We start from the raw sequence: 18,207 nt of genomic DNA on the forward strand, positions 1-18,207 counted from the left end.
GCAATATCCCTTGTTCAAACTCGCTTGGGGAATAAGGACCCAGGGAAGGGACAAATGATTGATTGTTATGCCAGTGCTTGGGAATCAGCAAGCTGCTCTACTTAGAATAAGACCAAGGAATTTTTGAAGCTGTGGACATGAACACACGGTGTGGCATGGTAGGTATCTCACAATGCACCCATATTGCTCAGGGACTCAGTTCTCACCACTTTCTAATAGTTAGGTTAGGCTTAGACCCACCTTCGGCCTATCATTGAAACCTTCCCAGCCTCAGCATCCTCACTGATCAAAAGTGAGAGGTTACTGATTCATCAATCAAATACTTACCAGGCATCTTCTATATGCAAGACTCTAAAGTCACATTCCCTATTCTCTAGAGCTTTCGTTCTAGAAGGGATCTCAGAAACTGATGGTATTAAATATTTTCTTGAGGTCCTTGAAGTCTTTTCCAGTCCTGAAAATTCTATACAAAAACTTGGGGCTTTCTATTTAAAAAAAAAAACATGAATCTTATAGCATAACCACTCTCTAAAATACTCATAGTAAGTGTATACTCTCTTAAAGGTGAAAGTGTACTGGAAATGCCCCTTGTTTATTAACTTAAAATAATCTGTACACATAAGGCAACAAAATGCTTGACAGCATATATAATAAAGCCTTCTGTCAATAGTCAAATTAGTTTTGGCTGCCAAAATTCTTGCTCCTTGATAAGTCACTCAAATAGCAAGAATTTCAAAAATGTAACAAAGCTCTTTTGCTAGAAAAGACATTATGGAAGATAGAAATACCTTTAAAGCAATAAATTTATCAATGAGAGAAATAACACTGAAGTATAGATTAATGATTAGTATTAAAATTAAAACATCAAAAGTATTTTAATTTTCTGCTTCAATAGTCCTCCCCATTCATAGTCGACTAGAACAAAAATGGCTTCAAAGGCTAATTTTGTTAAAGACCTTGGAGAAAAGAAAAAAGAATTGCTTCTTCATGAATACTAAAGATGATAAAATAGGAAACCAATAACATTTTATCACTTTATATAAATTAATCTAATTTAGAAATAATTTAGTACTATGATTTATGCAGAACTTGTTCTCTAGCTAAGAGAAAATTTTACATTACTAGTATCAGAAACATGGTGCCTACGGTTGCTAGATATTAAATGTCTACACTGATTTATATAATTTAGGAGAAATGGTAAGGGATAATGGATCAAAAATATAATTAGAGACCAAAATAAGAGACCTATGAGAATATTATTTCCCAGATGGGTTCTTGGAAGCTCAAGCAAGAGGATATATGTATTAAAAATGGTCTCAACAGGCTGCAAGTTGACATACTGAGACTAAGTATTTCTCTTTAAAAAATAACCATCCTCCTGTCACTGACTGATATAATTCCCAAGGATCGGAACACTATTATTTTTCTGGCAGACACACAGGGCAACTGCTTTAAAGGGTTAACTTCCACAACTAAAGGTCATTCACCTATGGTTTTGCAGAGTAGCAACTCTAAAACCTTTGTCCTAAGAAACGAAAAATGTCTAAACATCCTTTGGATTCACAGAGTCAACACTACCACCTAGTAAATTACCATATAGTGAAATCATTACTGGATCTAAAAGCTACATGGATTATGTTACATTATTTGTAAAGTTCAGCACCTGGCTCCCCACAGAGTGTTAATAATCATTTTTACCTATGAAGACACAAAAAGAAGTCAGTTGGATGCCACTAGGCCAGGAGAGCCCTGTCTCATAGAGCCCTGCTGCCATCAGTGATGGGAAACCAGGACCTCAGCCCTTTAGCAGCTCCAAAGTGAATACTTCCAGACTTACCTGGCCAACACACAGAGGCTCTGAAATGCTTTCACATAAAATTCCTTTTATGTCACAATATTCCAATGCCATAAATATCTAGTCATTTTTGATAATCAGAAAATGCAGCAATTTACAAGATTTATCCCACAGAAAATCCACTTAGCATTTCATAATACTTAGTTCAGATCATAAAGGCCAGTTGAGTTGGAATGACAGAATACTGGCTTTTAGAATTAACCCCAGGAGCAAGACGGCAGAACAGAAGCCTACACCATTCATCCCCACTGCTGGGACACCAAATTTTAACAGCTATCTGCACACAGGAAAGCACCATCACAGGAACCAAAAATCAGGTAACAGCTCAGCCACAGTGGGGTAGAGCAGAAAACAGGTTCTTAGGGTCCCTGAGTCCAGGCCTAGGCTTTTGGACAGCATTTCCAGACCTGCCCTGGGCCAGAAGGGAGTCCACTGCCTTGAAGGGTGGGTCCCAGGCCTGTCAGCATTCACCACTGCTGATGGAAGAGCCCTCGGACTTTAAGTGAACACAAGCAGGGGCCTAGCAAAAAGCCCTCATGGACCAGTGGTAGTGGGTGGCCACAGAGAAAGGCTCCTCTGCCTGTGGAAAGGGGAGGGAAGAGCAGGAAGGACTTTGTATTGAGGCCTGAGTGCCAGCTTAGCCACTGTAGAATAGAACATCAGGTAAATTGCTAAAGTTTTTTACTTCCAATCCCTGGCTCCCAGACAGCATCGCTGGACACGCCTGGGGCCGGGGGGGATCTTGCCATCCTGAAGGAAAGGGCCTAGGGCAAGGCCCAGTGCCATGCTGGCTTCAGGTCTGACCCAGCACAGTTCCGGTGGTTGTGATTACAGGGGTGCTTGCATCACCACCCTCCCAGCATCCCGGTGGCTCAGCAAAGAAAAAGAGAGACTCTATATGTTTGGGAAAAGTAAGGGGAAAAGAACAGGAGTCTGCCTGGTAATCTAGAAAATTCTTCCAGATCTTATCTAAGACCACCAAGGTGATAACTCTACGAGTCTGAAAAAACCACAGCATTATTGGACTTGGGACACAAGTCTCTTTTAATACCTGAAAGTCTTTCCAAGAAGAACAGGCACAAACAAGTTTAGACTGTGAAGACTACAATAAACACCTAACTCTTCAATGCCCAAACACCAAAGAACATCTGCCAGCATCAGCATCATCCAAGAAAACATGACCTTACCAAATAAACTAAATAAGCCACCAGGGACCAATTCTGGAGAAACGGAGATATATGACCTTTCAGACAGAGAATTCAAAATGGCTGTTTTGAGGAAAAGTCAAAGAAACTCAAGATAACACAGAGAAGGAATTCACAATTCTATCAGATATACTTTAAAAGGAGGTTAAAATAATTAAAAAGAACCAGCAGAAATTCTAGAGTTGAAAAATACAATTGACATGATGAAGAATCTTTTAATAGCAGAATTGATCAAGCAGAAGAAAGGATTAGAGAGCTTAAAGACAGGCTATTTGAAAATACATAGGGGAGAAAAACAGAAAAAAGAATAAAAAACAATGAAGCACACCTACAGGATCTAAAAAATAGCCTCAAAAGGGCAAATCTAAAGTTATTGGCCTTAAAGAGGAAGTAGAGAGACAGAAATAGAAAGTTTATTCAAAGAGATAATATTAGAGAAATTCCTAAACCTAGGAAAAGATATCAACATTAAAGTATAAGAAGGTTAAAGAACACAAGGCAGATTTAACCCAAATAAGACTATTTCAAGGCATTTAATAATCAAACTCTCAAAGGTCAAGGATGAAGAAAGGATCCTAAAAGCAGCAAGAGAAAAAAAAGAAAAAAAAAAAAGAAAATAACATACAATGGAGCGCCAATACGTCTTGCAGCAGACTTTTCAGTGGGAACCTTACAAGCCAGAAGAGAGTGGCATGACATATTTAAAGTGTTGACAGAAAAAACTTTTACCTTAGAATTAACTTTGCCACTAGCTGGTTGCTATCAATATGTTCCAGTCACTTACCTTCTCATCTATAAAAGGAGAGTGGTTTTACTCAGAGGTTTATAATTCACAAAAAGGGTAAGGAATAACAGATTGTTCTGAAATATAATGAAAGCTAAGGACTTCGTTCAAAGGAAGAGGATGCACAAATATACATGCATATCTACATAGAGTATCTAGCATAATGTTTACAAAAATTTCATAAGTGTCCTGAAGCCTGGCTATGGGTTTTGTTCAGAATTCCTTAATCAGAGGGCTCCCCTAGTCCTTGCTATCGTAGATCAGAGTATTACGTATATCCTTGACTATATCTTCATATGTTTTAGACACAGAGATTCAAATTTTTAAGCCTATTGTACAAAGAAAATTACCTGCCGATTCATAGCCCTCATGTTTCCTCCTTGGGAATTTGAGTATCAGGATGCTGCTGGGGATCTTGGTCATCAGCTGTGCTCCTTACACACAAGTTTCCAACCTCTCAATGCTTTGTATGATGAAAAACAATTCTCTTCTCCCTCACACCCTTCCTTCTTCCATCTGCTCCTTGGAGAATAGGACAAATTCCTCACTCCAGAGGACTAATACCCAAGCCCAGTGGTCTCCTAAAGCAATGCTGCTCATACTTAATCATCTGAGGACCTTGTTAAAATGCAGATTCTGGCTCATAAGGTCCCTGGTGGGGCTGAGAGTCTGCATTTTTAACAAGCTCCCAGGGACCACTCCAGTAGACACCAACTATAAGCCCTCACCCCTAGTTCCTCAGCCTCCTCCCCACACTCAGCCTAAGGGCAGCTCACACTGTGTCTCTAGAAGTTCTCTAGTAGCCTCTAAAGAAAGGGTGTTACAGCTCTTTTAAAACACAAACCCACCCCCTCAGCAGCTTTAAAAGAAACAAGTTTGTGTAATGCATTGCTGTGTCACAATAGTGGAAAAACCCTGGATTTGAGAGTCTGACAAACCTGGGTTTGAACTCCATAATCCAATAATGTGACTTGTGGCAAACTGTGATTTCTATGAGTTTCATCTGTAAAATAGTCTTGTTGAGAGACTTAAAAGAGGTAATGCCACTCCTCAGCCTTCCGAGTGACTACAGGCGCACGCTGCCACACCCGGCTAATTTTTTGTATTTTTAGTAGAGACGGGGTTTCACCGTGTTAGCCAGGATGGTCTCGATCTCCTGACCTCGTGATCTGCCCGCCTCGGCCTCCCAAAGTGCTGGGATTACAGGCGTGCGCCCGGCCTAATCATCAGCATTTTTTTAAAAAGCACCCTAGCAGATTCAAATGTATAACCAGATTTGAGAATCACTACTTACTCAATGGTTTTTAAATCACTTTAAGAAAGCACAGACTTAAAACACATTATTGAGATTATAGACTATTTTTCCCATCTTTACTCTTTTCTATGCTTTCCAAATTTTCTACAGTGAACCTGTGTTGCTATCATCAGAAAAAACAACGTGAAAAAAAATTTTTTTTAATTTAATTCTTCAGCTAAAACAGCGGAAGAGGTGATTTATTATATGCTTGTTACACTCGGCCACAAATAAACACAGAAATAGTCCAGAATGTCACAGGTCCAGGGCAGAGGACCAACATGGGCATTTTGTTTACGAGCAAGGTGGGTTTCAGAGGTGATTGGCGATCAGAGGGCGATGAAGTTCTAGATCCATTGAGACAAGCTCTAGACAGTAGCATGCAGTCCCACAACTTGTACCAGCATCCCCAGCGTCTGGCATTCCATGTTTCTGCTCCTGTGGCCTCCACGGTGCAACAAGCTAGCAGTTTACTTGGACCTCTGCCTCATCTTTCTTCTTTTGCGCTTCAGCCTGCGCATTCGCTTCTTCCTCCACTTGGCTCTCATGGCGCAGAGGTTTCCAAGAAAATGGCGCTAAGGCCGAGAGCCGAAAATATATTTTAAAAGAAAAACAGCAGCGGCTGGATGTGGTGGCTCATGCCTGTAATCCCAGCACTTTGGGAGGCCAAGGAGGGTGGATCACCTGGGGTCACGAGTTCGAGACCAGCCTGGTCAACATGGTGAAACCCCATCTCGACTAAAAATACAAAAATTAGCCAGGCATGGTGGTGTGCACCTGTTATCCCAGCTACTTGAGAGGCTGAGGCAGGGGAATCACTTGAACCCGGGAGGCAGAGGTTGCAGTGAGCCAAGATGGGGCCATTGAACTCCAGCTTGGGCCACTGCACTCCAGCTTGGGCCACAAGAGCGAAACTCTGTCTTAAAAAAAAAAAAAAAGAAAGAAAAGAAAAGAAAAACAGCAGCTACAAATTCCTAAGCATAGATGATTCTTCTATATTTTCCTGCTTAATTTATATTCAAATACTGTATTTCTATCCATGCCCTTCTTTTTTAACGCTCCCCCTTCCCTTTCCTTCTTTTTTAATCTTCCCCTTCAAGATTCAGTATAAAATAGACTATCATCACAGAAAATAACCATTATCAAATTCATGAATTCAGTAGTTCTGTTGAGAAAATATGTATTGGTCACCCTAAGTCTGGGGTTTTCAACCCACCAAAATCTAATTGGCTGCCCACTAGAATCACATGAAGAGTTCTAACAATTTCCCCATACCCTGGCCACACCCCAGACCAAAAAATCAGAGCCTCTGAGCTGGGACCCAGGAAATAGTTTGGTTTTATTTTTGTTTTTGTTTTATCCCCAGGTGATTCCAATGCACAGCCAAGGCTGGGAACCATTGATTAAAAGCATTAATTACTTACAAGGCTCCACATCTAGAGATGATAAGCTTCTACTTAGCTTAAAAACACAATACCATGAAATTCTCACATTGGCACAATTTTAAAGAATGGTCATTTGTAGAAATGTATTGATGTTCAATTTCAGGTTGGCAGGGAGTAAAACTAGGACACTAAACAATAAATGTGTTCTCTGTTCTTCCTTTTAGTTGAGCATAAGCCACCATCCTTTACATTTCAATAGGAGAAATTCTAAAAACACTTATATGTCAGTCACATATGCTGACAAACAGACAAAAACATTTTCACAGATTCTATATTTATCCTGCCCAGAGAGGTGTTTACTTCTCAGAGTGATCTTGCTACCTGTAAGTCAGGAATGGACTCTCATAGTGCCTGAGATTCTTAGATGAAAGGCCTAGGTGCTGACCATTTTTCTTGTTTGTGAAGCTGAAATAAAAGTGCATCTTCTTAACTTTTAAAGAAGTCCTATACTGTTTGATTATTCTCCTCATGTACCCCAACCCCAGGCCTCCTTTCCTCCTCTCTTACTGAGAAAGCTAGTGTTTTTTGTTTTTGTTTTTGGTTGTGTTTTTTTTTTTTTTTATGCAGGTCTATTCCATGCTCTCTATAGTAAGGATTACCCCACAGACAACACTTACTTCTGGACTGGAGATTTTCAGACACAAGCAGCAGAGAATTTTAATAGTATGCAAACAACTGCAATTAAACAGCTTTACTAATAGTGCTATTTTAAAGAGAGAAACCTTCAGTTTCAAAGTCAGATAAAATACATATATATGTATAACCAACATGGAAAGTCTACAATGAACTCAAAAAGTCTTTTGAAATTACTTTAAGAAATTCTTTTAAAGAAATGGCTTTGTCCTTGCCCATTTCAAGGCATTATGCATTTGTAATATATAATCTTTTCTAAGGCACACTTGGATTCTCATTGGTCTTCTTTTCCTTCTTCATCTTAGCAAGGATGGTTTATGAGTATTTTTTTTCTGGGTTTCCTATGGCAAAATTCTGAGTAAAGGCAAGGAGAGAGTTTACAGTCAGAGAAGTAATGCATTTCACAGCACAAAGATTAAAAACTAAACTCAACAGAGAGTGCAAAAATAGTGAAACTGTACTTATCTCCCCTATTAAATAAAATATAGAAATTCATTCAGCAATATTTTATTGAGCACCTACTATATGCAATGCATTGCACTGTGTGCTGCAGATAGAAGTCAGAACACTCTCAGATCTCCTGGACCTTGGGTTGGAGAGACAGAAATGAACTAGTAATCACACAATTAATTGTTTTATTACAGTAATGATAACATAATGAAGCAGCAAAATGAAGCAGCAATGCACAGTGACAGGAGATCATAAAACAGGGCCTGACCTGGTCTGAGAAGTCAGAAAAGGCTTCTCTGCTGAGGGGACTTTTACTCTGGGATTGAAAGGATGTGTTCGAAGTTGGTTAAGTGAAGAAGCAGTGAGTTTTGTGGGCAAGGAATGCAAAGGTCAGTGTTGCTGGGGTGCAAAGAGAAGGGAAAGGGTGAGATAAGGTTGGCAAGGCAGATGAGTACCAGGGCAGGAGGGAATTCTGCTCCACACATGTTGAGTCTGAGAACCGACCTGGAGAGCATCTGTGGAGCCATCAGGTAGGCAGATGGACGTCTGAGTATTCAGCATAGAGGGAAGGTCAAAGCCATGAACACACTTTTGGAGTTAGCATAGACATGGGAACTGAAGGCGTGGGAGTAGGTGAAGCTGCTCCACACTAGGCTAGAGGCTTTAAATTAAAAATCTGAATATTCCTTTGAAACCAACAATTTACACTTGAAATAACCCCAAACATATTTGCTGAAAGGAATGAGCCCTAAGAAAATATAAAACATGTCATAGATCTCTATGGGGATGACTTCATCCACATGGTAAAAAGGGACAAACTGCAGTTTTTCAACTTTCTTTTGATAGATAGGAGATTGGAGGGTTTCATGATTACAAATACAATCACTAATTATTACTGGATCCAAGGAAAAAAATATAGATCTTTTGCATAACTAAATTAAACAATTATGTTGCCCTAGAAGAACCCTGAATCTACTCATGGAAAGATTTTTCATCCTCCCATCAATTTCTGTGCATACATTAGAAACAGAGTGGGAAAGACAATTGGGAAAATGAGAGAGCAGAGGAAAACTAATTATAATTATGGAAATGCAGCTTCAAGAACAAAGGCTTAAATTTGTAACACAGGTCTAAGGGGAAATAATTCTCATAAGTAACCACTTAAAACATGAAAAGTCTGCAAATCTGAAGGAAAAAATGATGGTTTATTATACACATTATTTCTTCTTTCTAATTAATTAGAAAATTACCAATTCCAATTGCCAATTAGAAAATTGGTATTCCCAAGCATAAAGGAATAAAACAATCAAGGGCCTTTCTGCCTGGCTGGGCTCTCAATGGCCACAGGTTTACGAGAAAGAGTTTGAGAGTCTCATGCAAAAGGCCATCCAAGGCTTTCACTTGGCAGCAATAGGCTTGTTTCAGAAAATTGAAAGCTAAACCTTCAAAGAATGAACACTGTCACTTTTCATCCACCTGGGCTTCCCATACATCCAGATCTCCAATTTGCCATTTAAAGAGCACCTTTTCATCCCCTCCATCGTTGCAGAAGATAAATGACCTTGCATAGAAAGCATGACAGAGAGATCAGAGGGGGTTCAGTTACTCAGAAAAATCCCTTCATTGAATTAGATTCCTGATGAGGAATAGAGGCTGATACACCTCAACATGGATTTTTATACATACAGATCATTGCTTGGATCTGATCAATCCAGCTACATAATGTTGCAAGAAGCAAACAGAATAAAGAACACCAGTAGCTTTAGGGAAATTAAGTCGCCCTAATCTAAAATGTTAGTGAACAAGGACTTGCCTAGAGTGGCTCTAGGAGCCCAAGGAGAGCTGTCAGTGGTTGGGGGGCTAGGATTCCATCCATCAAAATCACATTACCTGAGCCGCTGTTAGGTGTATAATATCATCGATGCCCAGGGTGGCAGAGATGGCACTCTGAGGAATGAACCTGGAGGAAACACCCCTCAGCCCCAGAAAGAAGCAGGGGAAGAGCTATGAAAGAATGACTTAGAGATTGCTTAAGTTGGTAACATATGGGAGCAGCCCCCACAGTGTGAGAAGAGACTGTCATCAGTAGGTCTCAGAAGAGCAAGGGGCAACTTCACACCCCATTCCATCTTTCAAGCCCTTGCAGTCCGTAGAGCTCCACATGAAGAAATATGGGGAGAAGAGAAAGGGCAGGAGCCAGACAGTTGCCCCAGTGTCCTCAGGAGCACAGGAAGCTGTGCTCTAGCCAGAGGAAATTGACAGCAGGGAAGGCATGAGGCAGAAGCAAGATGGCAGGTCCTCTCAGGAGGGTCCTTGGTAACAGAGGGAGCCAGGATAAAACTGAGAATCTACAGAAGATGGAAGCAGAGGGAGTCTGGATCACCTCACCACTGCTGACATACAACAGGGACATGTGAGACAAAAAGCCTTTGCTGTCTCTTCCTTGTACCAAAATCTGTGGAACAGAGCCTTGAATTCTCCTTCAAGGGGAAGGAGTATAGCAGAGACAGAGGAACCCCCAACCTCAAGCACCAACAGCCAGGTCAGGGGGTAAGGGGGCTTAATGAATTTGAGATTAAAATTTTAAAATGGACTGGACACTTAATAGCCAAAATTAGCCAGAAAGTGATAGAATCTACCCAAGATGCTACAATGGGACAAAGTATTTTCTGAAGCATTCACTGAAGCATATATGCTACACTGAGTTGAGAATGCTCAATAAACCAGTTACAAATGGAATGCTCATCATAAAGAAAGACCAAAAAGAGGAAAGAACTTTAGATTTTAAAATATAAATAAATAGCATTCACTGAGAAGCTTTCACCGAGAATTTTTTTTATCTCCAAGACATCAAAGAAGAGCCTATGTTCCCAAAAGGTCATAGAATAAGTATGTTTCATACCAGCTCACATTAAAGGTTTTTGCCTTTGTGTTCTAAACTAGACATAAATATCCTCTTTTGTAAGGCCTGAATGGATGGCTATGATTTCCCTCAGACAGGGGAAGGAGAAAAGGAGATAAATCAATGCGGTCAGTTAACTCACAGCAAATTCTCCAATTAGCCTGTGTTTAAAAGTAGTGTGAGTAGGGGAGGTAGACAATCTCGCATTTCTTAAAATTGTAGCGCTTAGAAACTTAGAGGTCATTTTCCATAAATGCCAGCATTTTGCTGATATGGAAAACTTAGTCCCAAAGAGAACAACTCACCCAGAGTAACTCAGCCAGTGGGAGCCCCTACAATGTGTCACACCTGGGTCAGGCCATGCTTCCCTCTGTCTAAATCTTCACCACCTGCAAGATGCACCTGAACATCATAGGCCTGAAAGGACACCTGCCCTGATGCTTTCTGCTTTGGTGGCCATCAATGGGAGGTAGAGAGCATTTTGGGTGGGGCCAATAAAAGAAATCTACTGGGCAACGCTGCTTCCACAATTAGTTCTATTATAATTTATAAAACTTAAATGACTCAAATATATTTTCTCCCTTAAGGCCTATCTTCTTTTATCTTCTTTTTTTTTTTTTTTTTAACTCTTCCTCTTAATTTGTCTTTGAAATTTTTCCCTGGTCCTCTCTAATAATTTAATGATAATATTTTTAATCTTTTATCTTTTTTTTTTTTGAGACAGAGTTTTGCTCTTGTTGCCCAGGCTGGAGTGCAATGGCGCCATCTCAGCTCACTGCAACCTCCACCTCTCAGGTTCAAGCGATTCTCCTGCCTCGGCCTCCCAAGTAGCTGAGATTACAGGTGCCCCCCCCCCCCCCCCGCCCCAGGCCCAGCTAAATTTTTGTATTTTTAATAGAGACAGGGTTTCACCATGTTGGCCAGGCTGGTCTTGAACTCCTGACCTCAGGTGATCCACCTGCCTCAGCCTCCCAAAGTGCTGGGATTACAGGCGTGAACCACTGCGCCCAGCCTGATACTTTTAATCTTAATGATGTTCACGAAACTTGATTGTCATTGCATTAATAGGAATTCTATGTGCACACGTATTTTCTGGACCTAGAAAAGGAGGCTTATAAAGTTATGGCTGGAAAAGCCAGGCTTTGATTCGTAAAGAAATGCCACTCTAACATAAAATCTAGTGATGCCCCACAAACCTAAAGCAGGCAGGCTGCCAAAGTCTAATAAACTGGCTGAAATCAATTGGAACCCTAATTCACTTTTGCATAACTTCATTCTCCTTGCATATTTACCAGTCAGGATCTGGCATTCTTCTCTTTTCTTCCAGTGCAGATGGAACTCCAGCGAGGGAGAGCTTTTCACTCTTCATTTTTTAATATAATCACATTTGTCCGGAAAGCTTGTGTCAGTCCTAGATACTGGTCTCTCCATGGTCAGGAGAAACCTGTGGCCATTCACACACACACACACACACACACACATACACACACACACACCACTACCTCTCTCCCCTAAAGGGAAATGCAGCATTTTGCCAGTGCAACACTAACTACAAAGTTTACAGTCCAAAAAGAAATCTTATCCTCTCTTCAATGCCATCTTGCCAGCCTTTCATTCTCATACCCCCGGCCTGAAGAACACTTCCATCTATCATACACCTATCTTGATGTTTGACTACATAGAGACCTCACACCTTGCTGCTATAAGGGAACTTTACAATCTGGCACAGTCCTCACTTGAAAGACAGGGAAACTGAGGGCCCCAGAAGTGACATGAGGCTACACAAGTTAGTTGTTAAACTTGGATTAGAACTAGTCTTCAGGATCCCATTTCAGCCTACTTTCCATTACAAACTAGCAGTCAAGTTTCTACCCTCACATCACCAGCTAGGTCTGTGGCCAGGAAGGGGAGGCTAGATAAAAAGTAATCATTTAATTAATTAACTAAGTCAATTAGTCATATTAAAATGTAGTTCTGAGGCAAAGTAAAAGTATTAACATATATACAAGGCAACTTCTTAAAAAGGCATACTGCATAAATATTTAATAACAGAATTACCCTTAATTTTATCCCTAGATAGTAAAAGGTACTCCTAATTCAGTCCAAAATGTTTCTAGTCTAGATTTGTAATGGTTATTCAGAAATATTCATTTAACAACATGATGGCAACAAAAATAAATTTTCCCATAAGAAGTTGAGATGATACCCTAATAACTTATGGGAAAGCAATTAATACTTTTTCCAATAGTACAATTACGACTAGCAGTATGTGAAAACAAACATTAAGTCACTTAGTAAGGAGCTCAAATGTTTGGAAAGGCTTATGTGCATAAGAAATTGCACGTGCATATTAATTGCAAATACACTGACTATTGGTTAAGAATCAAGACTGCATCCCAGGTCAGAAAAAAAAAATACTGCAGTTCACTGAAAGCAAGAGAAACAGCTGAAGGTATAGGCAATTTTCAAATCCGGATAAATCATGAAGGTATAAGCCATTAAGGCAGGGTTCATACCGTACCAAACATTCTTTGCTCAAGATTTTTTTCTGTTGCAAACATATCAGAAGAATAAAAGTCAAGTAGGGGAAGATCCCAGAGATTAGCTTCTCTGATAGGTGCAAATTCCTTTGGGTTTTCCTAAAAATCCAGGCAAAAGACAGACGAGGGAAATGCAAAAATTCATCATTCCTAACAAGGTTTCTCTCATCATTGGACATAGTAGTCAATTCAACCAGTTCATTTCCATTAAGCACTATTTCCCAACCTTTCTAGATATTTCATTCCTGCCTCAGAAATGTGAAGATGAAATAGTAGGTAAATAAAAGACCGGACATAAGCAGACTCTTAACAGTAGGTTTAATAGTCTCTTTCTCTTTGGGTTCTGGGATTGTGGGTAATATTCTGAATTGTTTCCAATGAGAATATACCACCTCTATAATCAGAAAATGAGGCTATGAATATGCTTTATGAACTGTGAAACGACACAAATGTTACATTTTTATTTTTGCTACTATTGACCATTTTAGAGTTCTCATTTTAATGTAGCGCTTTTATCCTGGCAACACTGCTGAAGTCTGTCTGTAGAAAGAGAACCTGGCTGGCATAATTTGCACATCCAAGTCTGCTTATTCCAAAAGTCTATTATTCTGCACGGGAAATGGTTCTTTTCTGTTTATGGAAGAAGTTTTGGTTCTTTTTGTTTTGGTTCATTTGGTTATGTAAGGAGAGTTATCAGCAAAAACAAGGAGAAGCCAAAGTGAATAAGCAAAAGCGTGGTCAGTAAATGTTCAAGAAGCCCAAGAGAAATCTGACATTTCCTACTCAACATGTCCTGTCCCCTTTATTTTCTCAGAAATGTTCTGAAATCCTCTACAAAGGCATTATCACTAGAGCTCCCTTGATTTAAAATATCCCAAGACTTCTCACAATTCTTCCTTAAGTTAATAAGTTCCTATGTTAACAGACTCATTTTCAGCAGAGGTAGAAGAGCAAAAGGCATCTTTCTTTCCTGAATTACAACATATCCTGAGGCAAGGAAATTCAAAATGATATTTTACACTATCAGAAATATATAAAGCTATTGCTGTATTATAAATGAATAGAATCATTGTTCTAATTGGCTTTGATCCTTTTAATCTTGGGAGGATTTAATATCTCTAAACCCTTTCGAAAGAGTAATTCTTGAATGTAAGAAGTAACCAATTCATATTTTAAGTGTTATACTGCCCCCTTGTGTATCTTGTGTTTAGTGAAAAGGGAGCTCAGACAATACAGTAATTGTAATTCTCAGAAATACTTCAGTGGAATCTGAGTTTAGAACTAGAAACAGCCTCAAAAATCATTGAGACCAGCATGCTCATTTCACAGAAAAGAGAACTGAGTTCCTGAAAGATTACATAACTTGTCCAAGACCATACACTGCTAGTCAATGACAGAGCAAATACTGTTATATAGAACTTAAGCCTCAGAATGTCAATATTTTTTATTAAAATGGAGATGGCAGCCTGAAAGAAGAAAAAATAGTGAGGTGTTGGAATTAGGCATATCAGGATTTGAATTTTAGGTCACCATTTCACAATCTCCACAAGCTTTAGTTACCCCATTCATAAAATGGGTTGAATAATAGCTATGGCAAAGTCCTTGAAAGGATTCCGTATGACAACGTTAATGTTCATCAAGCCCTTGGCATAAGTATCTGCAATATAGTAATAAACTAATTGGTAATATGACTATAAAAACACATAGAAAAAATTTTAAGTGATTATACCCTTTGAGATCTCTGAATAAAGGCATTCTAAAATAATGAAAATAATAATGCGTTTAAGGCACTTAAATCTAAACTCTTTAAAAACTGGCACAAAATAAAGCTTAAAAAAAAAACCTAGTTCTTCTAACTCCCGTGATTCTTCTATTACCATGTTTACTCTTTTTAATACAAATAAATTTGCAACAGAACAATACATAAATCAAACACTGCATGAGAGATAAAGCAATGAACAGGACCCTTGGCTGAGGCTACAGAAAAGCAACATAGAACCTCAGTGCCACAGGGTCAAGTCGCCATTCCCACGTCTGCTCTGCTAAGGGCACTTCACCACTGGAATGTCGAGAGAACCAACCTGGAAAGGTGGAGGCAGAAATTTTCATGCTGACCTTGCTAATACCTAATTAGTTACATCAACTTGGGCAGTTATTTCATCTCTGTTTCTCTTTCTTCATCTGTAAAATGAAATCACTCTCTACTTTATAAGGCCTTTTAGTGAGGTGGTATAATGAATGTTGAAAAAACACTATAAGCACTAAAGTGCTTAATAAAGTAAGGTTAAATTTGTTATCTTAAACTTAGTTTAAAGCAATAATAAACATTAAGGCTGTCATCAAATTGGGGAAGACTTCAGAACAATCTTAGGTGAAAGCAGCTTAGATTATAGGATTCTGTTAAAGAGCACTTCACTCCCCCTGAAATCTCTCTCTTCCCTCTACAATTCCACAGGCCTCTGATAGAGATTACTCCAAAAATTCTGGCACCACATAAGTCTTTGGCTTTTAAATCAGTTTCACCCTAGGGTAGCTTGACAGCAGGATTGACAGAGCTTATCCCTGACTGTATACCACAAAACAAACAGATACCAGCAGGGTAAAGGCAATTTGTCTTAGTTTGCCATGAAAATGACTAATATTGATTACTCTGATTCACAGCTCCAGTCCTCCACCCTGATAGTAACGGTTTAGTGCTGCAAACTGTTCTGTTCTGTTGTTATATGGGACATAATACATAGATAGGTCTTAAAGCCCTAAAGGACAGCAATAAAAGTGGGTGGACTTCTCTTCAATAAGTGTCTAAAGCAGGTGGCCACAAGCACCCTCTAACATCTCAATTTGGAAGGCCACGCTATGCTGGTAATGAGCATTGACTGGTGATCCACAAATATTAACTGAACAATTATATGGCCCTCACCCAAAATAATTACAAACATCAGAAAGGGATATTACTGGAGTTGACAGTGTGGTAGAAGGGGAAAGGCACTGGTACCAACTACTCTACAAAATAGAAAGAGATAACACTATTATACTTGTTGAGGTGGGGCCCATTCCTTACACCTGGAGATAGTTAGTGCAATGGGACTTCTTGGGTAATTATTCATAAACACGTTAACTCAAGCTCTTGGTTCCATCCAACAATTATACCATATTTGCATCTAGAGTGCTAGAATAAAAGTCCTGTCAGAAACAAAATAAAAGATCCAGCTACATAAATACAAGAGACAGCTTACCATGAAACACACTGTTGTCCACCAGAAAATGCCTGCGGTACTGCACACAGTTCCTTTTTTCCAAGTTCCAGTAACTCATTGTCAGAAGATTTCTGGCACAGCATCAAAACCAAATTGCCCTGTCAAGGGAAACAGAATGAGACAAAAATGAAGAAAACGGCAGCCACACGCTCACACTGGTAGCATAATGCCATTGGTTGCCCAGCATTATGGGGCAACACATACGGCATACAACTTCTCCACACATGGAGCTGGAATCCCCCAGGCCCTAAGAAATTTCTCACAAGTCTTCCCAGGGTCTAGAATGACATTTAGCATATCAAAACAGCAACTTCTTCAAACCACCTTTCAGGGCTCAATGTTACCCATCTCCAGGGGAAATAAACCTACCATCAGGGAGCAGGTTTCAGGACCAGTTTACGTGCTCCCGGACTCACTCCTAGTAGTCCAAGATCCAAACTAATCAACACTGGTAACATTTCAGGAAATTTCAGTTGCAGGTGCGGAGGCAACTAACAGGAACGAAGCTATCATTCCCAGTTCCTGAATTTTGGGTCAGTACAGCATCCATGTGGCCAAGAATGAGCCAAGCACATTAATAAAATGCGCCTCCCTCTTTTTGGTTCATTGCTTGTGTCCATTTAGGACCGCTAGAGTCTGGATCTGCCCAGGCTGAACTCACTGATGTAACTAGAGCTGGGCACAGGCCTCAGCAAGGTAAACTAGCAGTGCCTGCTCCTATGTAAGACTTGCTCCATCACAGACACAGAGAAACACAATGCTAACTAGAGCAACAACTTGAAAAGCAGAGATCTGAGTCGATGAATTAAATTCCTCCAAAAGCTGACGTGCATAACCCTGAACAAGGCCTCCTTTGTTCACAGGATTTGGCTAAAGCAACTTTTCAGAATTCCAACCTCCTTTCTGTTCACAGAATAAAGCCAGGCAAAACCAAGCAAGGCTGGCATGAAGCAAAACCCACAGGTGGGAAACAATTTGTCATCTCTCCTACTAAAACAACCTAGAATTTTGTAAACGTACCCCAGGATGAAATCAGTCACTTAGTGAAAAAAATATATATTATCAAAGTGTTGTCTATTCATTAATGGAACAATTGGTGAAGGCTCCTGAAGCTTTTGTCAGAACTTCTCCTTGGCTCCCTATGGCCCAACCTTAACCCACCCCACCAGGGATCTTACCTAATTCCCGCCTATCCTGCCTTTTCTCTGGCTTCTTGCTAGACTCACCACTTGCTCTTGCCTCATACCCACCTGGCTAATCTGACTGCTTATCCTAGTCCCCAAGGCTGAAGGAGTCTTACTACTGTATGGAACTGACTACAAAATACAACAGAATATAGTTAATTATGAAAACAACCCAACCTCTGCCCTCTCCCCAGCCAATACTATATACTACAAAGGTCTCTTCTTTAAAAAGTATTTTTAGTTATACAAATAATGCAATTATATGTTCATTGTTTTTAATAATGTGCATTTGTGTATAGTTAGCAAAATATATTCACACACATGACTCTCATTTGCCCCTTATTAATCTTCTGAGGTGAGTACTGTTTTCTCCTTCTACAACATTAAAGAAGATGACAAGGTGTTAGAGATTAACCGATTCACCCAATGCTGCTAGGAAAAAATAGTAACGAGACTTGAAGTCATATCTTCATATTCCAAAGTCAAGCCCTAATAGGAACTAGGACTTTACAAAATGAGGTGGTTTAAAAAATACAATCTGGGCTGGGCACGGTGGCTCACGCCTGTAATCCCAGCACTTTGGGAGACCAAGGCGGGCGGATCATGAGGTCAAGAGATCGAGCCCGGCCTGACCAACATGGTGAAACCCCCGTCTCTA

At 39.8% G+C, this 18,207-nt stretch overlaps 1 protein-coding gene across 4 annotated transcripts in view; it reads right to left on the reverse strand.

The window, feature by feature from the left end:
- PLCH1 (phospholipase C eta 1) overlaps window positions 1-16,463 on the reverse strand; it is a 217,318-nt gene extending 200,855 nt beyond the window's left edge. For 2 of the 4 annotated variants that reach the window (XM_030822742.1, XM_030822744.1), the window contains exon 1: window positions 16,345-16,423. In XM_030822742.1, coding sequence (XP_030678602.1) covers window positions 16,345-16,423 — 79 coding nt within the window. Of the gene's footprint in view, window positions 1-16,344 lie in introns of all 4 variants that reach the window. The other 2 variants (XM_030822743.1, XM_030822745.1) reach the window with 1 other exon arrangement.
- Between the last annotated feature and the right edge of the window lie 1,744 nt (window positions 16,464-18,207).

Source organism: Nomascus leucogenys, chromosome 11, assembly GCF_006542625.1.
Source record: "Nomascus leucogenys isolate Asia chromosome 11, Asia_NLE_v1, whole genome shotgun sequence".
Taxonomy (NCBI): Eukaryota; Metazoa; Chordata; class Mammalia; order Primates; family Hylobatidae; genus Nomascus; species Nomascus leucogenys.